The 26,144-nt window shown below is 37.1% G+C and overlaps 1 protein-coding gene across 2 annotated transcripts in view; it reads right to left on the bottom strand.

Moving 5' to 3' along the window:
- Positions 1 to 3,828: 3,828 nt before the first annotated feature.
- LOC108690263 (uncharacterized protein C9orf172 homolog) overlaps positions 3,829 to 26,144 on the bottom strand; it is a 28,310-nt gene continuing 5,994 nt past the window's right edge. The window contains exons 2-6 of one of the 2 annotated variants that reach the window (XM_018197464.1): positions 19,056 to 19,299; positions 18,224 to 18,444; positions 16,911 to 17,112; positions 14,246 to 14,560; positions 3,829 to 8,394 (exon numbers count right to left, since the gene is read on the bottom strand). In XM_018197464.1, coding sequence (XP_018052953.1) covers positions 7,148 to 8,394; positions 14,246 to 14,560; positions 16,911 to 17,112; positions 18,224 to 18,444; positions 19,056 to 19,299 — 2,229 coding nt within the window. In that variant the 3' untranslated portion in view covers positions 3,829 to 7,147. The remainder of the gene's footprint in view (positions 8,395 to 14,245; positions 14,561 to 16,910; positions 17,113 to 18,223; positions 18,445 to 19,055; positions 19,300 to 26,144) is intronic. The other variant, XM_018197471.1, reaches the window with a different exon arrangement.

A 26,144-nucleotide genomic window follows, 5' to 3' on the forward strand; every position in this document is an offset into this window, starting at 1 on the left:
TCGCGCCTTTCATTGCGTTATTAATATGAAAAAAATTGAAATGATATCAATATCATATTTTCTTGATGTCATTATCCTGTGTTAATTTTTTGTGTTAAGAAATTCATTCTGCAAAAAGAATACAAAATATTGTACTATTCGAAAACAATAGAAACAGTAGAAGTAAAATTTTTAAAAAAAGAATTCTTGAAAGACGTATTTGAGTTTCGACAACTTTGTAGGATCGTCAATCATGTTGTCGTACTTTTGTCTCACAAGTTATTCCGCAATATTGAATTGACTGGTCAGCCAGTCGACAAAGTAATAGCATCGTTTAGTTTAATCACTGTTCTTAGAACATTCTCGAAGACATGCTAATTGCGATCAATTTGCAATTTATGTTATTACTACGAATGTAGTTTAGCCAAATCGCGATTCGAGTTTTGAGTGAAGCACTCGTGAACTCGTAAGAAAAACGCAATGCGAAGATCAAGCATTAGTTAATAGTGTAATTCGTAGATCCAGGTTACAGGATTTTCTGAAACGACAGAAAAATCCTAGAAGAGGCGACTGACAGGTTGAACGCCACGTTTATACTCTCCTTAAAATAGTACGCTTCAAACTAAAATATCTTCTGCATATTTCCGACTTGTATAGCCATCTCAAAGATCACAGTTTAAATATTACTATTTGCGAATATTGATACATATATAATATAATATATATATATTATTTTATATGTTATCATTATATAATCATTGTATAAATTCATCCATCAAGAAAACATAAATTTCTATAAATTTATATGAATTTTCAGAATATAAAAAACACTAAATAAAAAGATATCAAATTATTAGATTTCTACGCGTAAGCTTGGTATTTATAAATGAGTCATAATTCTGATCATAATAATGGTGTGTAAAAATGTTATGAGGCGTTCAAACTGTCGGCAAAAATATGCGCACACCGAGAAAGTGAACATCGACTTGCCAAAGTCGTGACACACCAGATAGAACCAGGTAGAACTTCCTTCCCGGCACATTCCATAACGATGCTGTACGATGATGCATGGCGATCGTTCACTCACACACACACACATACACACGTAACACATACGTACACATAAATAAATAATATAAAGATAATAGTAATAATAATAATATATAAGCGTCTCTACTTACCCCATAGAGATGAGCGCTTCGCATTAAAAGCGTACATCATCGACAGAACGACGCGAATTAAACCAAAAGGCGCAGGGCTGGATACTCTCGAACGAGAGAACTGTAAGATAGAAACCTTAATATCGAAGCTCCTTTCGTATTCTTGTCGCGAGAGTCCTCCCGAAATTTTCTTATTCTTCGCCGTTTTCAAGTCGTGATCTTCCATGTTACGGCGCTGATAGGAATACGCAAGACGATGCGAAAATAATCACGCTAATTTTACGAATTGAAATGATTTTACATTGAATTTCTTCTATTTCCGTATTTCTCTTTTATCAAAACGTTTCATATATTGTTGCATGTACCATTGCTGCGATATTATGCGATAAATATCTCCATTTTTTAAGAGAATCTTTTTTTTTTTCCTTAAACGGGATGATTACTTTCGCCACGTCGTATCAAGAAACCAAAATACTTTGTTAAATGTAGAATGGCTAAAGAGAGAGAATTAATATTTTTTAGCGTATTCGTTAGCGTGTAACTCGGTGGAGAAGAAGACAAGAGAAAAGATGCGTATGCAACACGATATATTGTTAATTGCGCAGGAACACAGTTGCCAATCGGAAGGTAAACGGGGAGAAAGAAATACGATTGTGATTTATTTTGCATCGATGTTGGCGAAACACGACGACGACGACGACGACGATTCTAGATAAGTCGGTACGCATATGTATATCTACATACATGTTTTTAAATATGTATGTATATATATATATGTATACACAGATAAATATATAATTATATATAAATATATTATAGAATATTATAAAAAAAATATCGCGGTAATCTTACTGCGTAAAGTTTTACGGCGGTAGTGAGGAAGACGAGCGTTTTTTTCTCCGCTACCTCCGCTATTTCCTTGAGAGTAAGATCTGTAAATTTTCTTGTACGTACTACAAATCTTCTGTAAGTAACGCGAAAATGGGACGGGCGATTCTGTTGAATCAGGTAAATGGACACTCGAAAAGTTTGCTTAGAAGAACGTTGAACGAAGAAATTTCGGCATCCTCTGTGATTATTTTTAAAAATTTTCTCAGAAGATAATAGTCGATTTTAAGTTTGTCAGAAAGTTTTTCAGAAAGTTCTGTAAAGTTTGTGTTTTATACATGTATCTTTTTTATTTTATAAAGTTTAATTTGTATCACGTTGTTCGATCAACTCGAATCGAATAAGCATAATTACATAAAATGTATTGAGAGAGAAAATAATATGCGAATCATCGGCAATGTCGTGTGTACATTTACGTGAATGCTTTGAACATGGGAGCTATAATTACAATATAACAATAATCAACGAGACTCGTTGAGACAGAAAGCGAAGTGCCCGACAGTCCGAGCTTAAGTTTAATTTATTTGAAATTGGACGAAGTAGAACAGGCGATTTAAAAATAATAAGAAGATCGCGCACACGATTTCCATAGACTAATTAAATCAACTTTGATTTCTGATTTAGATAAATCTAATATTATTCCTGTACAGCGATCAACTTCCTCGTGAGAGCCAGAAGCATTTCACGAACAAATTGTACTCATTACATTATTCATTTCACAATCGCGGAAGTAATTCGATAATGACAGAAGTGAGATGATATCGTTTAGCTTCCTAGATAAATTGTACTTCACGTCAGAGATGCTACTTTTTGTTTGAATAATTCTTATTTTGCGTACAGGATGCGTCAAATGCTCTATTTCTGAAAACAAAAGATAAAGTTTTTATTTCTTATATATTTTTTTAAATATTTTTGGATCACAAAATTTGTCAGGACATTACCACTTTCACGAAGATGTTGGCGCATCCGGTACATGTGCAAACAACGCGCAGCGGATTCTATAATTCTTAATGACAGCGTCATTATCGTTACATTGTTATGTTGCGCAAGTATAATATATGATAAAAAAGATAATGTAACGATAATAATACTCGTTAAGAATTACAGAAGCTTCGGTGCAGATCGAAACTAGACATAAGGACACTTAGACATAAAAGATATTCTTAGCTATCTCGCCAATTTACGACACAGTATTTATCGGAGGTTTTTTTTTTTTAAGAAGAAGAGATGGGAAGAAAGAGGGAAAAGGTGAAACGGGATTCTTTTTTTTTTTTAATGTAAGCTTTTCGATATCGTGCGAGTTTGTATATGAACGAAATAAATATAGTTGTCATTCGTCTCAACCGCGCTTTCCGCAAGAGGTTTCCCGTAAAAACTAAATTATTGTAAAGCCGTTGTGTACCTAATGTCCACGGGTATTCCAAAGCTTATGTAAAACGAAGTGTATGCTCGTGATACAAATATATATATATTCGAGAAACGGTCGTCGGGATCGATCGAGAATGGTAATATCTGAGAGAGATGAGGGAAAGAAATCCTGTACGATTTGAAGACGGAGAATGGTCTGGGGCTCAAATCGGTCTCCGGGACTCGCGAGAGATCCATCTAGGCTGCAAGAACGTCATTTACCCACACCGTTACAAATATACGATGGTATTATTAATAATAATAAATTTGTAGCAAATCTGTACAAAGCCAAATAAATCAAAAAAATTTCGTAAATCCTCCACTTCAGGTTTTCTCCATTGTCGAAGAAAGTCACTTCCTTTGAATCGGCAGTGATCTCAGTGTAGATCGAAAAGCATTTTTCAATCGATTTATTAACGTACTGTTACTTTTTTTAATTTTGATTCACAAATTAAAGAAATTATCATTCATACTTTCTATTTTATTCAATTTCGATCAAATTGTTTCAAATTGTTTTGGTAAGGACATTCACATCGTGGGCTTATGTAATAAAATTAATATTTTATTTAAAAAATCGAGACATACACAGATGCGAAAACAATGATAGCACATTCTGGTAGCACCGATAAATAGACGCTGAAACGATATCTTTTTAGATTTTAGAGTTTAGACTATGCGTGGGCTGATTGCTCGTTTGATCAATGGATTGTTTAATTCTTTTTTTTTCTCTCTTTTACGGATTAGCTCTCTCGTCTTGATTATAGTTATAACGTCGAGCAACAGTTTTTTTGCAAATCGGTCGAAAAGATACAGAGTGTCCGTAGAGTTTCTACTCATTGCTAAGTAATTATTCAATTTCTACAGCAGACATTTCCGGTGAGACTAAAATATTTGATCAATTTATGATAACTAATTAAATACTCGATAATTAAACATTCTTGATTTTTTTCGAATCAATAAAATCAATCAATAAATAATATAAAATTTTAATCATTTGTTTTCCAAATAAATTTTCTAATACAGCAACTTTTCTTTACAGAAAGAAAATTTTGTTTAATACAAATCTCTCACGAACACGCTGTATCTTTAGTATAACAAAATTGAGTGTTTTTTTCCAACCGATGTATCCTCACTGATCCTTATATATTTCTAGAGTGGAATGGATATATAAATATATTTATACAAGATGTATCGCAAAGCGTCGAAATCAATACTTTACTATACAGCCTGTATAACGAAGTCGCAATAATAATCGTTCGCGTAATAGAGATAGGAAAAGGAACTATATCGAGGATGTAACGGACTGATCTTCGGTAAGCCGCCTACTTTCGAATTTTGATCGATTTCTTTAATCTCCTCTCTCGCTAGCGAAGTCGTTCTCTTACCCCTAATTTATCTTTCCTATATGTATATATCCCTTTAATAGCGCTATATACAAACGTAAAATGAGGGATCAACATTGGTCGCAAGCTTGATAATGTAACAGATGTTAACGATCGATTGATAATAACTCGATGCTCTCGCTATGCATACAAAGGAATTCGGTTAATCGAAATCAATAATCGTAAGGATCATAATCGGTGTATGTAGAACATATAAGTTGTCGTCTTTTAATTCCTCGACAGCGAATAGAATATTCCTCATCGATTATAGAAATATCGATGGCATTTTATTATTGGCACTGCGATGCATCCTCTTTTGGTTCCATTTACTTTCTTATCGTGTTTCGTCATCGATAAAAATTGCATTGTCATCGATAAAAATGGGTATCGACTTCTACCAGCTAGCGTAGGAAATCGCGCTTCCGCCCTTCGTTCCTTCGTTAGCGATTTCTCTACCCCCATTAATTATCTATTAAATTATGATCACCGAAGCATCGTCGATTGCTTGATTAATCGTCACTCGATGACGCCGCGACACTCGCATAATTTCGGATTGCAAGTTTCCCTTTTCTCTCGGTACGTTTTTATATTGCTATACAAAGTAATGATGTAAGTTTCTCGTTATCATTGGCACCATTATCGATCATCCTTCTTCTTTTTCCGCTGGAAAGAGATCAGCCTTTCGTAATGTCATTTCTTGTGATGCAACTCGACCTAAAGCTACGTTTACTATTAGTAAAATTGGCGATTCATTGATCCACAAGAAAACTTTCCGCCATTTTTAACCGAAATTGTACGCGTGGCGCGTTCCCTCGAGATTAGAAGTTTATATTGAAAAAGTGACGATGTTCTGCGACAACGTTCCGAAAGTTTGCTTTTCGCTACTTTTATTTACGCTTTTCTCATTTGGCACGATGTCATGAACATGAACGATACTTGTGGCAAAATCTTTGATACCGTATCTCCGAGATTCATCTTTTTTTTCCATTTTGCGTTTAAAGAAGGGGGGAAATATGGATTAAAAGAATCTCGTGATTACGTTCGTATTATTAAATTAATCCAATTAATAACGACGGGAATTATATTTACATGCCGGTAAGTAAGGCAGACATTCCGCTGTTAGTTAATTATAATAATGACATTTGCATGAACAAATTAAAATATATAATATAACTCTTAAAATATATATTCCCTTTCGAGGCTCGATATTGCACGATTTTAATTCCATCTCTGGTAAAGTCGGATTCTAAGCGATAAACTTCCGATCGATCGTGAATGTATCCACTGAGAAAAAATGTTTCTCGCCTCTTTACATATAATATATACGATAAAATATTTAAACAATGCAAAGTTAAACGAAGAGACAACAACGTACTCTAAATCTTACTTTCCATTCCATCCGCCGAGAATCTTGAAATCGTCACTGATCCTTTCAATCCCTTCAAAAGAATCGTTAAAGAAACATGACTATATGTAGACTATTTTATTTGGTTTATCAAATCGTTGTGATATGACTAATAAACGCGTGAAAATATTTATTTAATTTTCTTCTTAAATATTCTTTAGAAGTTATTAATCATCTATATTTTGGATTGAAAGGATCGTTAATAATACTTCAATAAGACTTATATTGGCGAACGATTATAATAAATCTCTTATACAGCAACGATTAAATCGAGGATGTCTGAAATGACGGAGGATTGCCTTCATATGATCGCGATACTTAGAGTATCGAAAAAGAGGATGGATATGAACAGAGTAATACTTTTCATTTTTCATGCGTTCGATTTCTTTTTTCTCTAGAAGGAAAGATAGAAAAAGTCTTTGTCTATGCATGTCTTATGTGTGAAATCATACAAGTCTGTGAGCTCAAATGTATTGAGCTTACTAAATCCAGTTGGACTTTCGTCGGCATTTTCATCTAGATACTCTTCTATCTAAACATTTTCACACACAGACAATATAAACATTTAAAAGATATCCGATGAAATAGGATACCTTTTAAACTTTTACATTATCGAAATTTACTCCACTGATGAAGTCGTCTTCAATCTGAAGGCATCCGTCAGTAGCCATCTTCGATTTTTTTTCTCTAGAACTTTAGGAAAATTCTGAACAAGTCCCTTGCGATCTCCTGTGATATTCTTGATCATTTCTTCAAATATGATCTTCGCTCTTGCTTTGCCACCGGCCAACGTCAGTAATCCTCATCTTGAAGAACTACGAAGACGTTTCTGACTGTCTCCCCGTGAACCTGAGGAAAATCCTGAGCGACGTGACGTCTTGAGCTATCCCGATTCTTGAATCTCGTTCTACCCGAACATCTACCTCTCACTCTTGCTCCACGCTGATGTCCACTGTTCTCACCCTGGACGAGTCCGTGGGCAATAATTGAAGACGTTCAGGCTCCGCATCCAGCATGATGATACACATGAAGCTCTTACCGGACGCCTGATCTCTGGGATAGATAGTCACCGGCGCGAACTTGTCCACCGAACCGTCTACATAAGAACAAAGTTTCCGGTATACCTGGGGAAAGTGTCTTCTCAAGGAGACTCCCCTGAGCCTGAGCTGCCGTTGAATATTAGTGAAGCTGATCTCTCGCGCTTTTCGTGGCGTGTTCTGACCGTTGTTACCAGGTAATGATGTCAAGACTAGAGTCTCAGGGGAGTCCATCTCTCTAGTGATGTTACAGGGAGACGCAGGTGCTTGTTGTGACAGTCTCCTCCTGGCCTGCGGAGACGCCGAGGAGGAGGAAGCATGCTGCTTAGCCGCCCCGTCGAGTCTGATTTTCGCACACCTGGATACTAATTGCCGTTCCCATCTGACCGCGCCGCTAGTCGGTACTTCGCTGACCACGCACACCGCCACGTAGAGCACTAGCCGCGTTTCCGGATTATATGTCTTACAGAGGCGCATCAGTTCGGCGTAGAGCTCGGCGCCCATCTCGCCCGGGAGTAAGTCCGACCAACGTACGTAGGTAGGCTCGCCAAGGTCGGCGAAGCCATTGCCAACGAAACGCTCGGCCGCTTCGGGGCTCGAGAAGAAGCACTTGACCGCGCCGCGACCATGACCGGCGTAACCCCGTCTGGCAAGGGCGGAGATGTGCTTCAGAGTGGCCGGATCCTCTTTCGCCGAGGACAGTACCTGGCGGCAGAGACTGCCGGCTCGCGAATGAAGGCAGGTCCTGCGATGACGTTGCCAGTGAGCTCTTCGACATTCGCGCGAACAGTATAGGCAGGTGCAGTTGTGGCAGCTCTTATAGGTCCTCCTCGCTTCTGCCAGAGTGGTCGAGTTACCGCACTTGTTGTTACGGCACCGCACTACCTTGTCCATGGCAGCCGAGCTGCCGTTAGTGGAGTCTTGGGCATTGTCGAAAGACACCCTACGGTGACGCGGCTGGACGCCACCGCGCGGCATCAACGACGAGGACGACGCAACTGCGGCGGCGACAACCGCAGCTCGTGAGGGCAGCGTGTCGCTGCCCTCACTCTTCCGTCTCACCAGCTCGCCCGAGTAGAAGTTGCGCTGATCGTCGACGGTTGCCTGATGAACGTCCATTACGCTCTTAGCTGACTCTGCGACAGGTCAGATCGATTGCCTTTATCAATACAAGTATGACAAGATGGAGGGATAGGAGAAACGATGAGAGAGGTTGGAGAACGATTGTGATTGAACTGAAGGACTCATCTTAAAAATCGTGTTAGATTTTGTAAAAAGCAAAGATGCATATTTTCAAGCGGATTATTTTATTCTTGCAAAATTTCCATGCAGCGCTCTTTGCAATACCTAATTTTCATATTTTCAAAGTGTGAATTTTAACACGATTTGAAAGCGAGCTCTTCTTCTTGAGTCAGTCTATCAATGGCATTAAATGGAAAATGATGATGTTTATTATTTTGGTGCGACATGATGAATGACACTAAATGATTTTGTGTAGTAATGTTATATATCGAACGAGAGAGAGAATTCGTTCTCACTTTCCTCCGTCATCGTCACCGAGAGCCAGCGCGAGAAACGCGTTAAGCACAATGACGTGATGATTATAAGCAAGTATGAGCGTGAATGACAGTGATCGGCGTGATGTATCTTTTAATGACGCACTCGTATAATAATTCGCCTCCCCTCAACAATCTAACTTTCCTTGCCGTTCAATCGCATTTTCCTTGTGTCAGTGATGGCTTCACAAACTCAGTACTTGAAGCAATTATCTAACTAAGAAAACTAAAGCATTAAAGCAAATAACAACTAGACTGAAATCATTTAAAGAACAAGACAGCTAACTAAAAAGAACATATCATAAAAATATATCGAGTTCTATAAAAAAAATGTTAAACTTTGTCTAAAAGTATGTAAATTACTGGTAAGAAACATATTTAAGATTTTTTTTTTAATTGTCATTGAAATTAGTTCTTCCTTTCGAAAGATTTCTTCATTATAACGTTGTGATATAAACCTTTTATTATCGTAGTGGAAGATTAACTATTAGAAAAAGAGAAATCTAATTTTTAATTTCGTAAATGGAAACATTTCATTCAACCGTTTTAATCTTAAAATTTTTCTTAGAAATTCTTGCGGAAAATTCTCTTTTTATTTTTTGTATGCGTATATTACTCCTCTAAAAATATTAATAGAAATTCTTTTTAAGTTCTTTTTTACTTCTATACGCTATGTGTTCGTTGAATATAAATCACAATTATAAAAAAAAAGACTTGTTATATAATAAGAGCGAGTGGGCACATTGCTACAAGTTCGCGTAAAAGCGAATCCAATCTGTGTATCCAATCTATCCCACGTGCCATCAAGCTTGATCGTGCACAGAACCATAGAAGATCTGTTCTTTTTAGTCGCACTTTCCTACGTTTTCCGTATTAAAAATAAATGTGATATACAATCAAGTCTAATGAAGCAAATCAATTGTCATCGATCCTCCCATTAAATATAGCACTTTTAAAAAGTTAAATTTTAAATGTTAACGCGATTTTTTATCATTTAAAGTCTTTTAAAATTCGATAATGCGTCGAAATAAAATTTCGCGAAACAAACACATGAAAGTTGAGACAAATCGCTGGAAAGTATAGGAAGCGCTGCTAAAAGGGGGACAGATCTTTAAAGACAAAGAAAGATATGTAAGAAAAGAGAGAGAGAGAGAGAGAGAGAGAGAGAGAGAGAGAGAGAGAAAGAGAGTGTCGAGAGTCTTGGTGATGATTTTTGTCTTACGATCTCCGTTTCGGCTCGTGTTATTAATCATGCGGTCCTAATCATTCGCGCGATAAGCAGCGAGCGGCTGCTGCGGTGGCCGGCCACGGCCAAACTCGTCCTTGGACTCTGGGGTGTCTACGACCCCGTGAGGGGCTTTATACGCCCTTAGGCTCGCTTCTGCAAAGGTGCAAAAGAATGTGAGTTCGAAGGAGGCATCGAGATAGGCGTTATCGCGTTCTTCTTCATGTCGGATGATGTTCTCATGGGTTTCTTTTTTTTTTTTTTTTGTATCGATAGATTGAGTCAGCGACTGGTCCACAGAGACTCGAGTTAAAAACAACGTCGCATTCGTTCGTCCCGTTTTATTTAGTTATATTTCTTTAGGGATGAAATTGAAATTCTCTTTCGGAAGAGTCGTTGGGGGAGTCTTTTCGTAACATATTCTTTCGATTCCCTGCGTCGTCGATAATGTGATATGTAAGAATGATATGATATATGTAATTTTATCTTGAGTATCTCAATTCGCGCGCGGAACCTGGTTCGTTCGTTCAAATACGAAGCACAGTCTCCGTGGGTGAAGGGTGAGGTGAGTGGCGACGAGGCGAAGAGAAACGCAAGTTTAAATTTTTCTTTACACCGCAAAGCGGAATACACAGTCGGAATACACGTGTAGATCGAAGTGACCTAAAGAATGTATACACCAGCGGCAGATTTTTCTCGTACTAAGAAATTAAAGAAAAGAAAGAAAATAAATTCCAAAAGAATCTCTAGAAATTTTCCAAAAGAATTCCGTCTTAAAATAAATAAATTTTTCAGAATAAAATTAATTGTGAGAATTAAGAATCAGTAAATATATATTTATGATATCGAATTTCTGCCGCTCGTGTAAAATTCTTATAGCTAGGACACTCGATGCGCACGCTCTTCAGGGTTTACGGTAGGGGGGGGGGAGGGTTCGTACGTATATAAATTGATCGTTCTTGAATAGAATTTGCCGATCAGAACGAAAACTTACATAGTCCTCCTACCTTGGAGGTCTTGGCGTAGATCGCTGCAGCTCTGCCCGGCATTCGCCTGGCCGACGGCGGCGTTCGTATGGCGATGGCGGATGGCGGACGTGGCGGTCACGACGGGTCCCCCCGGGCCAGGACTCGGGGTACGCGACGCGGGTGGCAGCCCCAGGAGGGAGTCAAGTACATCCTCCAGGGTCGTGGAGCCCGGGCTCGGTTTGTTCCGCAGAAGAGCTGCCGTCGCCATCGCCTCGTCCGTATCGCTCTGGCCCGATCCTGATCATCGGTATCATGCGGGGGTAAAGAAGAGACAGAGAGGTTTGCGTCATCCTCTTGGCCTCGAAAGTGTACGTGCGCGCGTATGTGCGCGCTTATGTCATATTTATGTACGTGTACTTTTATGTGTATGCATTTAGTGAGAACGAGATAAGCCTTTCCCCATTTTCCATTAACTCCGTGATTAATAATAAAGCGATTACTTTCTCGTTGCCCTCTTAATCTGGTCCCGTTTTACGAAAGGAGGCAACTGCGTGTGCATGTGTGTGTGTGTGTGTGTGTGTGTGTGTGTGTGTTTACTTTGAGTGAAAATGGAATAAAATATCCAGGATTCCAATGACCCCTTTATTCCATTATGAATAAAGCCCCCAACAAATTCCCCCATATTGCATCTTTTTTGATTAATTTCGTTAAATTTCTCTTGGCCTCGAAAAAGCATACGTTCTTCATACTAGGGAGATGACAAACTTTTACGAATCTTATTATAATAGTAAATGCGACAGACGCGTGATTGCTGCCGACCGAAGTTACCGCAACTTGCGGCTAGAAAAATAATACATCTAGTTATGTGCCAGATCAAGTTTACATTTCGGGACCGCTAATTGTATATCGATCGTTCGATCGATCATTATTTAATGTCATCAATTGTGCTTTACGCGCGCATAAGTGCGGCTGTTAAATTACATATGAAAAGACAGAACTCGATTGCTGACATCGTAGCTGAGAAAGCAACAAAATTCTGCAGCACTTACCGTGACACAAGCAGAGCATGGTACACAATGCGACCGAAATAAATGTATGTGGACAATGTTCACATAGGTGACCGTGATATTAAATCGGTTCTTGCAAAAAAATACATATAAACATACACAATAAATGTTTTAACAAAATATTTACCAATTCGTGAAGTGAACCGATTTAATGAAAAAACACATAGGGGTGAGAAAAAATAATTATATATAATTATGTATATAAAAAATAATTATACATACACGCGCGCGCGCGTGTGTGTGTGTGTGTATATACATATGTATATATGTATATACACATGTGAATATATAAATGAACGCGGGAACAAAGAAGTTTACGGAAACACAAAAAATGACGACAATAATTTATTTGTTGCCAGGAATAATAATTACGCTCTACAGACAAATGATAATCGTTGACACGTCCGAACAATAAGTACGGAACCGTTTAAAGAGAGACAGAGAGACCAGGGGAGCACCGGGCACACAGAATCATCGCGAGATCATCGTTCTTGTCATCTCATGATTCACACGATCGAAATCTTTTATATAATATCACTCGCGCACTCAATATACATCGATAATAATAACAAAATAAAAAAATTATTAAGGCACAGCAAGAGACAGAACGAGACGTGCGCGCGCGAATCTGCGTGCTTCGGAGCCGTAATTAAAATATAATAACAATAATAATAATAATAATAATAATAATAATAATAATAATAATAATAATAATAATACAATTAAAAATAATAACGATAATAATAATAATAATATCGATGCGCTCGTAACACATAATAAACGGTATGCGCGCGTTTTACATAAGTAAATCTAATTAATACAAATATGTGTATACACCTGTACAGGTTCTACAGGTGTTAACGTAAAGTGGACAGCTTTACAGTAAACATACATGAACGCAAATAACTACTGACAATGGTGAGCAAGGAGAGAGGAGGGGAAATAAAATGGTTAAATTAATATAAAATTAATATCTCCATACAATAATATACGGGAGCGCTTTTTAATTGTTTCTTTATCAGCGAACAGGAAGGGGAGCGGAGGGTCGTCGACACGTATCGTAAACAAAGTAAGAAAGTGTAACTACAAAATTCTTCGCGACGAGCTCTCTCGCATGAGCGACGACAAGAATGAAAAGGAGAGAGAAAGAGAGTGAGTGAGAGACGAGAGAACGCGCGTGGAATGGAGAATTTTTTATTTTAGAGTTTTTCGCTGTATGTGCGAAAAAGTCCGCGAAAAGCGCGACTCGAGTATGCACTTCTAGTTTCCCGAGAAATAATCCTCGAGCACGTAAGCTGCAATCAGATAAATCGTGACGTCGCTAAATATTAATGCAACGAATTCGTCTCGTTTCATCGTCATCTCGAGTCTCGCTATTCGATTAAGTCTGATGATATCCACTTGAAAACATCGCTCTCGAATAGAAAATTCTCGACAGTAAAAGCTTTTGATGAACGAAGTCTATGATTATTCGCAACTTCGAAGGTTTTACTACCGAGAGTTCATTCCCGAGGTACAAGAGAGCTTTCAAGTGGATGTATAGCTTTATCGTTTTGTAGTCGCAGTGATAAACCTTCGAGAACGAGAAAAGAAAATATGTTGACTCGAGTCGGCTTTGTAAATTAATTATTAACTGAGTCCTGGAAGCTCGATTAAGCCTCGCGCACCTGCGGCTCGTCCAAGCGCGCAACGAAAGCTGACGAAAACGAGGACGGAATGAAGGAAGATAACGATTATCGATATGTGGGCGTAAGCTCTAATCACCGTCATTATGATGATAAAAAGCTCGCGGTCCCAGAGAGAATTATGAGAGTGCCTCTAGAATGTTGTACCTATGTCCACGCGATAAAAGCACACGACGAATAAACATTATCTTTAAAGATCATCGTAATATTTATCACGTAGAACGATTCGTAAAAACGAGAAAATAATTAATATTGATATGTTTATTATATTAATTAAATATCTATACTTTTTTTTTCAAATTCTCTCTAAAACTAATTACGTTATTTCATACGAGATTTCATTTCTTTTGATTTAATTTCTAATCTGCAGGAAAATCTCCTCAAGAGATCGTCTTCGTCAGTTTCGCGCGCTCAGCGATGGGTGGAGTACCGAAAGTAGCCGGATGCCGAAAGTTTCGCGCGTCCGCTAGGCGAGCAGCAACTCACCGCGGTGATGATGTTGCTGTTGTTGCTGGCGATGCTGGTGACGCTGATGATGGTGATGATAGTTAGAGAAGGACGTAGGCGACGGGCCGGCCGAGGATGCCTGAAGATGCTGATGGCGCACGTCATCCCGGCTGGGTGTCAGGTCCAGGTAGAGTCCGGATGCGGCCGAGTCCTGGCAGCTGCAGGACTCGGTGCCGGCCGCGTTGCAGCAGTCGCCGGCCTCCTGGTCGGTCGCCAGACTCATAGGTGTCTCCGGCGAGTCCACGGGCCGCGTGCCGACGAACGAGCTCTCCATCCAGCACAGCCTCACGCTCCCTTCGAGGTGCCGACACAAATGCGAGAGCGATTAGGCCCGGGTCATAAGTGACCCTTCGCGTCGACGTCGGAAATTATTCTAATCGAGGACTTTTATAGAACTATTTATACTTCCCAGTCCTATTTTTTTCCATGAAAAATCTACTTGTAATTTTTAAGATTTCCAAAATCTTAAACGTGACTCAAACTTTGTAAATTATACGAATTTATTTGATTCTAAGAGGATCAGAGCCAAAGAACTTGTTCTTAAAATATTTCTGATCACAATAAACTATTACTTTGTACATTTCGTTTTTCTGCGATTACAGGACATTATAAATGCATTAATCTAACTACAAATTTTAATCCTTAACGCTGAATAAGTAACTGCCACGTTCTTGTACGCGTGAAGTATCACGGAAGAAGCTATTCGTGCACATACGTGTTATATAATACCAAGGGGATATATAATCTCTTTCGTTATAAGGCTCTCCTGACGATTAGGACCCGACGATGCGGGCATTAACTATCTTTATTGATCCTATAAACGTCTTAAGTAGTAGAAGTATATGGGTATTGAGAGACAAATAACAAAGGAAATTAAAAATAATATCAAATAAATTTGAGAATGCAACAGCAGTAATCATACTTGATTTTATCCTATTCCTTTTAAAATTTTGTATAAGAATGTTCATAAATCTATCTTGAAGAGTAACATTAGTGAAGCTAGTCAAAGTTTTGTTAGTGAATAGTAAGTTATATGAGAAATATTTAAATAAGCAGCGAATTAACCATTATTATTGATATCATATACAATATGTTAGTGTAAGCGTTAAGTTTCAATACACGTCACAGCAGCATCTGAAAGATATCGAATCAATCAAAGTTTTAGTGAGTTTTACAAAGTTTGCGATTTCGACTTCACACAAAGCTTTTCATTCCAGTCCTCTAATCTTTTCCAATTTACACCTTCGATATTACACCTCGTAGACAATTCATTTGCGAGGTTCGCGTCGAGAAAATGAAAGGAGGGGAAGAAGAGGTGTTTGAATTTCAGGGTAATCTATTTCGGTGACGACGGTCATGAGACACTATCGAAATAGCAGCGACTCGTCTCGACACGCTCTCGCAGCGCAGCGTTGAGATTGTCCGAGAAGGTCACGATCTGGTGTTGACTGCAACACTAGATTTCAAAATCAACATTGTCGATCGCGTTATTTTGTAACGTAAATTAATAGCCGTACACATCCTAACTGGAGTGCTTTTTGATAAATGAGTATCAAACATTGTTCACGTTTCTATTATCTCTTATTTCTAAAACAGGAGCGTCAGAACTCAAATAAGATCAAGAAAGAAGCTGACTTTTCTTGTAATAATCTTAAAGGTGAAATCTAAGGGCACTTCTGAAATCGAAATCATGTGATGGATTTAACTAAGGATCATCTGAGATTGAACACTTACTTCCTATCAATGGATTTATTTATATCCAAAGTGATACCGGTCGCAAGAGATGCGAGGAGATGCGCACCGCAATTCAAAACGCGGAAGATGTAGACTAAGTACTTAACACACTTGAATACTTATACCATGTTAAAGTACGACACGTGTGTGCGAGCCACTTGCAGGAAGCACTCTTACCGCTATGACTTGCATTCAGTGCCTCAATGGCGAACGAGAAGAAGAGTCTTCGTTAGACATTAAGATAGCTTAGAATTTTGTATTTAATGCAAGGCGGTTATTGCGACTTAAATTGAATTTTTGATACCTTGCGGATGTATTTAACAAAATGAAATGTCGCGTGATAGTTTTTTGAATTAAGATAGTTTTGAATTAATTAAAAGTTTCATAATTTGAATTTCCATTAATTTCCATTAATTTGCATTAATTCGAAATATAATGATTTATATATGTAAATTTCACAATAATAATATATTTTACTAAAATGTAATATAATAATTGGGGTTTAAATGGAGAATTCTAAGGGTGCTACGAAATAAGAAAGTATTTTGAAACGCGTTTCTAAGTGAATCTCTCTGAGAAACTACATCCTGCGGGACCCTTAAAATTCTTTAATCCGAGAAATCCGGGGAGGGGAGGGGGAGGGGGAGAGGGAGGGGGTATAAATATTAAAAACCGACCTGTTTTGATCTCATCGATGCGCAGAGCCAGCTGATGCATACAGAGACAAAGAGAGAGACAGAGACAGAGAGAAAAAGAGAGGCAGCTTGCAAAGGAAGATAAAAGAAGACATTAAGAAAATAGGAAAACTCAAAAATTACCTTCGTGACGGAGAGCAAAGGTGATGGTGGTTGTGATGTTGATAGGATGGTATATTTTTTTTTGTGGCTGAGGGGGTTGCTTTAGTGCTCACCTCTGGGGCTGGTAGACCTCGCTCCGCCCCTGTCATCCCAATCTTCAGGTCGAGGTCGAGGCGAGAGCCGGCCGCCACCGCCTCCGCCGACCTCCTGGCCGCTCTGCACATAGTGCACGATAGCTGAGGTCACCTCCTTTATCGAGTTCCGTACTTCCAGTTGCTGATTCGTTGTCTGTTGCTGCTGCTGCTGCTGCTGTTGCTGTTGTTGCGAAACAAGCATGAAATCCATTCCGGACAATTGAAGATTTATTATGGATACACAAAATTGACATTTCGACTCAAATTAATTCCACCCAGAACGTTATGTTTTGTTATTTTAATATTGAGAATTTCGAGAACCAATTATTCTCAAAAATATTTTTAACCGATTCTTCTAAAGCAATTATAATCATTCATTGTTTCGAGTGTTTGGAGAAATATAGAAATTATTATCTGGAGCATTAAAAAACAAGAAAATAAATATTCACTCGTATATATGGAAAGCAACATAAGTAATCTAATTATTGTCAGAAGATTATGAATAAATTATTTAAAATATATAAATATTTTATAACATATATGTAATTATTGACATTATAATATTCATGAAAGAAGTAATTATTTATTTGTATAATCCATTAGATAGAAACAAATTTTACGACGATAAATGATTTTTAAAATTATTACCATCATTAAGGAAAAAGCTTTAGAATATAAGAATCTGAAAAAATGCATCATGTGAAGTGATGTTTTTCAGGGAAGAAACTGTGAAAGATACGAGACGACAGGAGCTTTCCTGCCAGAATTTCTAATTTTAGAAAGCGGCGATGCGCTTGCGTACTGTCTACGGAAATTAAAAATAAATTGCACAAAGAGCAAGATGCAAAAGATGCAAATAGAGGGATCAGAGGGTGGAACGAAAACGAATCGCAAGGGATCGCGTTGTTTAGTTTTCGCTTTCAAAATCCATCAACAAATACAAATATACGACGAGTGTGCGTAAACGCGTAACTTAAAATGTGTAACACACAGCTTCATACAATCACGAATATCAATTCACAAACACACTAGAATTCTAAGGTCTGCTGACGTAAGAGAAGTCGTGATGTAAATCGGTGACGTCAATAATTTCCACGAGGCATTTTGTATTTGCTGACGCGTTTGCGCTGAATTATATAAGAGAAAATTGCGTTGAATGGTAAATAACACAGACAATTTTAATTTGTCATGAGATTAAATCCATAAGAAGAGGGGATTATGAAAATCGACAGAAATGACAAAAAAAAAAACAAGGAATAAGTTGGAAAAAAGGGCTTCTTTTTTGCACTAACCTTGTTTGCGGCCTGCAATTGGGGAAGAATACCCTGAGCAAGACGTTCCGCCGGCGTCCGCGGGTTGGTCAATCGTTCCTGAGAACGCCAGCCCAAGTAGGGCTGCCGGTGATTGAAGGACGACCTGGCCGAACTCGCGGGTGAACTGCCGGCGCTGTTCAGCAAACTGGTACTCCATCTCGAAAATACGGGAGGTGTGGGACTGGGACTCAGAAGGACACCTGCAATGTAAGAAAAAAAACGGTTGTTAATTATATATACAGTTAAGCTACAAAACCTAACAAAATAAAAACATATCTGTGATTATTCATTCCCTAAAACTTTTAGAGTAAATTATCACTTTGAAGAGGGAAATTTCACTAATAAAGATCGAAAATTGAGCCACACTCTTTTTCAAGACTAATTCAATTTTCATTCTCTACTCTGTTAAATCTATAGTGTCAAATTTAATGTGAGTCGCCACTGCTCCTACTAAATATATCGTTATTTTATACTAAAACAATGGTTATATTTGGTTGTACAGTGCCAATAATTTAACACTATACAGTGTAAATTGACACAATATAATGTCCAATTTAACTATCGTTTTGGTAAAAAATAATATGATATATTTAGTAGAAGCAATGGCGACTCATGTTAGGTTAGGTTAAATTTGACACTATAGATTTAACAGTGTAGAGTGAGATTCCATCAAAGAAGTTAGAGAGCACGAATTGCACATTAAATATTCCCCCCTTTTTCTTAATTTGTTGAAAGTTTCGGACTTATAACATTTAATTGTTTTTAAAATCGATTATATTTCGTTGTTGGTTCAAAGATAACTCAATCTCACCTGTGGTCGGCTGTCGATTGGAAGACGACGAGAGGGATGATAGGGAGGTGGTCTTGGAACCGAGGGCGCGCCATCCTCCATGCTGCGACGCGTCAGAGTGCCTTTTCAGCCGGAAGCCGTCGCGGGCAGCGGGTGAATTCTTGTACCAGTCGGGTACATTGAGTCGTTGCAACGATCGCTGCACCCTAAGCTCGTGCTCACTCGGCACGCGCTCGCCCACTTTCTGCAGCTCATTCTCCGGCGGCTGTAATGACAAATTCATGTTCGTGTTCTTCAGCAGTTCCTCAATGGACAATTACGAAAGCTCTCACGATAAATTAAAAGAAATATTTCTCGCTCACGTAAGTTCAGAGATGAAAATGTCGATAATAATTGAAAACTCATCAACAGAATCTTAGATACGATAGAATGAAAAAGTTCAAATAGAAAAATTGAAATTAGAGTTGACAATAATTAATTATTAATTTTAACAATTTAAATCCTTGAACTTAAATGGTTGATGAATATTTATCTTGCGCAGTCCATCTTGTGCGTTATCTATATTACAAATAAATAATTAATCTAATTTCTATAAATGTTTCTCTCAAATTCGTTCGTTATTAAAGAAATCGATTTTGACGAAGAATAGACATGAATGTTTCGGGACACTCAGTGATGTGTGACACACAGAGAATACATGGTTGTCGTGTGAAGCATCGTGCGAGATATCAATCCCGTTCTGCGAAAGTTTCAGGGACAAACCTGCGCGAAGGTCGATACGACGAGATCCTCGTCGCAGCTTCTCGCCGCACTCTCGATCAAAATTCGACACGCCGCGCTATTAACGAACTCGTGAGTTGCCATCATCGTGCCCTGGTCTCTTCTCAATCTATAATCGATCATGCGAGTCCTTTGAGACGCGTCAGGAGCGATCACCGATCTGGGAATGACACTCCATTTTATTCCACGGACCCGCTTCTATTTTCAGAGCATTTTCAGACGACTGAAGCTATATTGCTAAAACTATCTGTATATAAAAAAATAATTCTAATTATTTTTCTCTATACGTCATATTATTAATTCGATTTAATAAAAACAAGATTCCACACGCAGGTATGTCATTTTAGAAAAAAGTTAACGTTGATAATTTATAAATTTTGACAGATAACATTGACAGTTCCCATTTAGAGATTTATGTTAGCAGCTTGTCATATTTTTAGAAAAAAAATTAATGATTTACAAGTTTTAACAGATATTGATTCTCATTTAGAAGTTTGTCACCGTTACCAGCTCCTTCATATTTCTCATTGTCTTGAATTCAATGCTAATCGTGCGACGGCTACATAACGGATGCACGTGACGAACATGCTCGTGATTTTCATACACGGAGTCTAACGGGACTAACTCAGAGAGCGAATGGCTTCCACGTCTTCTGTCTTCTATTTATCGAGCGAGGGAATAATTCATCAAGGCACACACGTGTACGAATCGGCCTAAGGAAAATATTTTTCAAGATCGTTGAATTTTCCTCTGCATGTGGGATGAAATGCGCTCTTTATAAATATTTTATCAACTGAAACTCCGTTCCTAACATCCACTCTAAAAAGCAAGCGAAACTAAGAAATCGTATTTTCAGTATTAGTTCGTTAAAATCACTTCGCGAAGATGAGAAATTTTCGCTAAAATCGAAATGCATTCTTGTCAAAATTATAAAACAATTACAAAAATAAGTTGTTTAAATAATTCATTGCAGAAGGATTAATCCAGAAACAGATTTTAATACATATATTTCTCGAAATTTTATCTTTCGATAAACTGCAACATTCACTAGAAGTTCAAAAGTAATGAATGATATCTAGTTATTTTTGATAGCAAAAAAGAACGTAGCTCTTGATAGATTTTCCAATGCAAACATAAAACGGACAACAGTGATACAAGTTTCGGAGTACGAGACCAAGGCTGAATTGTGTGAGCGGAATAGGAATAATTTGTGTGCGGAAGTGTGAGGGGCGTTTACGTAATACGGACGGGAAGAACAAACAGCAATAGGCATTCGTTTCATAAAATCGATTTCGTGAATCGCTAAATTTCTTATAATATCATCATATAAGTCAAAGGCGCCACAAATGACATTAATAAGATATTCGATAGTATAACCTTTAGACATCTTATTAAAGTCTGAAAACATGAATCTTAATAAAATTATAATCCGAATATTGACTCAATTAGACGGCGAATCTAGAAATTGAATTGGATTAACTAACAAAAAGAGACTAAAATAGAATGAGCTTGGTAGAGGTAACATTGACATTAAAAGCCACAACACATAAAAAAAACTTAAGCAATAAGTAGCAACGTAAGTATAGTAAATAAATTGACCAATCACAGTAAAGACCGTAAAACCATACTGTAAACAGCAGCAAATCCAACAGGTTGATTTATTTACTGCTTACGTCTTATTGTTTAAGCTTTTTTGTGCACTTTAATTCATAATGTCATCCAATTAAAGTTATTTTTAATCATTTTTATAAATCGTCAATTTAACTAAAATAAAGACTAAACGATTTAATTCAAGAAACTAAACATTAACAATTTTACTCAAATTTATCTATTATTTATTAAATGTATTATTTATTAAATGTACGTCATTGATATGTTGTTTGCTTTGAAATTAATCGTAGAAATGAATTAATTTACATTTTGAAGTTAAGAAAGTACACATGGAAGTTAAGAATATTATAACTTTATTAAGAATGTTATTTAACTCAAAGGATTGGGTTACTATTACTCCTTTGATATCTAACAGTGTATATGCACTAAGACTTCATATTCCGTTTAAAAGAAAAAAAAACATCAAGGTTTGATATCGCGTTGCGGACGCATTGCATAACGGACGTCTCGGATATTGAGACACGGAGATGCTAATTTAAATTACGGGCCGTCGTCTTTTCCATCATCGCGTCATCGCGTTGTTCCCATCAATTGACGCGAATTAGGGGAAAGCCACGTCAAAGAAGGCGTAGTGCATCTGCCATTAAGACGGCCAAAGACCCCGCATCTCTTTCGCTGCAAATGCATGTGCATCGCGTCGATGCATCCTGTTCTCGCTGCATCCGCGAATGCAACCGCGGCGTCGCCTACGATATTTCGATATTAACAAACAGTATCACTTTTCAAACACAATTTTTAATCTACGCGTATAAACAAATTATTTAACTTCCAATTATTACACGTACAATAATTTTCAATATTTAAAATGTTGAATGTTTTTTATTATTATACGTTATTACACTCTTATAGCAATGAAAAAATTTAAACTGCTTTTTCAAATTCTAGATTTCTTTAAAAATTAATTCTACAAGACAGATCGATGTTTTTTTTTCCAATTTTACAAGAACTTTGAAAATTCTTACCGCGCGCATTCTTTATTTATATATGCCTTAGTTATTCATCTATGTTCAGATATGTTGATCGCATTAACTATTCGTCAAAATTGCATACACGCGCATAAATTGTGTAGTGTAACACATATAATATCGTGGATATAGTTTTAATAGTTGTGTACCATCGATTTTATAGTCATATAAGAAAAGAAAGAAATCTGCGCCGAGGCTCACCGTCTTTTATCATTCATTGTTAACCGCCATCGATTGCAATATTGTTTTCGAAGGCTGGCCTTAATAATACACCCACACCAATACGGCGGAAGTTGCAGAACTTTTCCGCAGCCGCTTGAAACTTTGGAATTGCGAACGGCAGACTCGTCTTATGTCTAAATAATTCCTGCCGTCTTATCAGAGAAATGTTGGTCGAAAGTATATTACGATAGTCAACTAAAGTCGAGAAAATGAACAACTGGTATGGTCAAATCATTTGATTGAAGAGCAAAGTTACCGATAAGTCACACAAAACTATAGTATTATTATTCGTACTTTAAAGTGGCTGATAATCGAGAAGCTAGCGGTATAATTTACACAAAAATATATTATTTGTATTTTAAAGTAAAAGTCAATATTAGGTTTATTAAATTTTATTTTGAAAAACAATAAATCAAAATAAGAAGTTCATTTTCTCTTCTCTTGATTTTTCAATCATCGAGTTGTTCCATTTCTTTTTTATTTTATTTTGAAAAGTTATAATTAGATTGTAATAAACATAATTCATTTAATTCATTTTTTAATTGATATTTGCTGAAACCACTAATGCCTTTTTTTTTTTATCTAAGACCTTTTAATAAGACCTTTTAATAAGAGTCTGAATACGAATCGCAATTTTATATGTAAGGTAGCAGCTTTAACAAAATCTGCGAGAGAGAAGGATATACATTTATCATTTCTTTCTCTTATCTATTTCTCTCTCTCTCTTTCTCAGAAATTGTTCAGAAATGTTAAAAACATGGCAAACCAATGTGGCTTTCTCACATCCAGATTTTTATTAAAGGGTCTCTAGTTTTGACCAAAATATCGCCTATGCGAATTTAACCGCTCATTGCGGTTCGCACATGCGGCACGCATATGCTCGCCGTGTACTCGCCAAATACACCGACACGAATACTTATAAATGCGTGCGAACGAACCTTCGTGCAAAGTCGCACTTCGCGGAGAACAGAAAGTCGTCGTTTTATTATGCGAAAGGTATAAAGAATTCTACGTGCAATTTTTGTTCCGTAACTTTCTAATTAAGGTTTTTTGTGTTCATTGACGCGTTGATCTCTCGTGAGAGATCTTTGATATGATCTTTGCACTTTGTGATTAACGTAACAAAGAACGTTAAACCTTTATTCATAAATCGAGCCATTAGTTGATATATAAAATAATAGGTAGTCTCATTATAATTCTACGATACGATAATTCATGAAACATTTATTTCCCTAGAGAGACTGTTTGCGAAGACTAGCCTAGTGTAAAGTTGAAATAAAATTATTACGCGGCATTAAGATTATATATCACTCAATTATCGGCCCCTCGGTGTTTACGACACTGCACATGGCAGCCCGTATCGTAGATACACGTGGGCACGAAGAGCGCCCACACGTCGCAGATTCTCGCTCGGCCTTCGACTCTCTTACTCGCCGCGCGTATTAACGTTTCACGCAACTGCCTCGTTCTTTCACCGCCCAACACCTAAACGATCTAACGCAATCGACACCGCGACTTTACGGAATCAGCCTGAAGAAAACAACGCTGTCAAAAAACTTTTAACGACAAGACTATTCCTCTCTAATTACTACATATTTGAGAATTATGAGAGTCACTTTTTATGAAAGGATATATAATTGTCATAGCTTTTTACTCGTAATTAATAAAAAGTATTCGTTTAAAAAAGTGCTCATTTTACACCAAATTTTTTTACTTCATTCAGGACAGACTTTTGAAACTTGATTTCGAAATAATCCACATTCAAGCTGTCATGAGGATTAAAGCCATCCCTGCTGGGGTGGAGTTGCTTCCCCTGTTATACGAAGATCTTTCAACTGAAATAGGGTGCAAAAGTAGGTCAAATACAAGGACGACACAAGAGTAGTTAACAACAAAGGGTCAACTTCTGGGCAGTCCTCGAAAACACAATACCGCTCTTCGTATTTCACTTAAAGATTACAGAAAATTACTATTGAAAATTGAAAGATAATAAATTATTTTCAATTTGTACAAAGGCAATACATGTGTGCTATAATTTTCATTAAAAGATAATAACTTTCTCATAAAAAAAAAAAGATAAATTAATATATAAATATACATGCATGTATATGCTATTTTTTGTAAAAAGATAAATTCTATTAAAAAAAAATAAATATAATAAATCTTTTATATATTTTCATAAAAAAATAATGAATTTTTTTTATTTTTTTAAGAGAACATGAATTTTTCAACACTCCAATTCTTATATCGACAGAACCTCTAAGCACAAGTATCTAATTATTTCATAGTTTTTTTCATTTAAATATATTTCTATTATCTCTAAAGATATTTCTTTTTATTTATTTAAGATTATTTCTAAAGTTATTCTACAATCTAAAGTTATACTACATAATGCTTATATAATATAATGCTACCGATATGCGTCCGGTTGGCGGAATGTCGACTACTTTCCCGATCTCGACATGCCAATTGCAGAAGCGTGTGGGATACGGGTGCATATGCAGGTGCAGTGAGACTTGCGAATCGATTTGCGAGAGCCTATACGCGACACAATTTCGTGTCCCGACGAGACCAGACGGGACAAAATGAGACGAGACGGACGGGCGCTGGCATGGTTTGCGACATTTTCGTGAAAATGAACCGGAAATGTTGGCCCGAATCGCAACAAGCTGTCGAGGACTCTCTGACACAAGTAGGAGTGTGAGAAATTCTCTGGAAGTTGTCCGAGAGTTCGATGCCAAAAAATATTTGAAATCTAATTTGCCGAAGAATTGATTTATTTTAATCATCTTAGAAATTAATCAAATAATAGAAAAAAATCCCTATTCTTGACCGAAGCAAATCTTAAGGTTTAAAAATATTTGTATGCGAATTTGCAAATATATTTTTCAATTCTATACAATATAAACTACGTATGAGATTTGAATTTGAAATTCAATCATAAACAAACTGAAATAACATCATAAATTATACATTAATCGTCAATTTAATAATAAGCATCTTAAAAGAATTTATTGCGAAAGATCATATCACTTCAGTCAGGGTTTTAATTTGGAACTCCTGATTTTCTGAGACGTCTACTCAATTCGATTACTGAGGCATATGAAGGTATTTATCGTAATAACCAGTAATTTAGAAATTAAGGCGTACATTGCGAATGCATATCTCTCTTAATGATGATGCATTAGCTTCACGTATTGTTGATTCTAACAAGCCAGGCATGACCATCGATCGTGGCGGCATATTCATTGAATGCAAACAGACGATTCCACATGATTCATTGACTTTACTGTGACCCCTTTTAATCCTTTCCTTATACCAAGACAATAGGCATCATCGCGTCTCGCACAATAAAGGGATTTTGGAACTTTTAATCGGACACGTTACAAATCCGCAGTAAAATTTTCCAAATGGAGTAACGACATTCCTAGCCGCTTAAAATCGCTCGAATTTACCCAGCTTTACTAGTTTC

Source organism: Atta colombica, unplaced genomic scaffold (genome assembly GCF_001594045.1).
Source record: "Atta colombica isolate Treedump-2 unplaced genomic scaffold, Acol1.0 scaffold105, whole genome shotgun sequence".
NCBI lineage: Eukaryota > Metazoa > Arthropoda > Insecta > Hymenoptera > Formicidae > Atta > Atta colombica.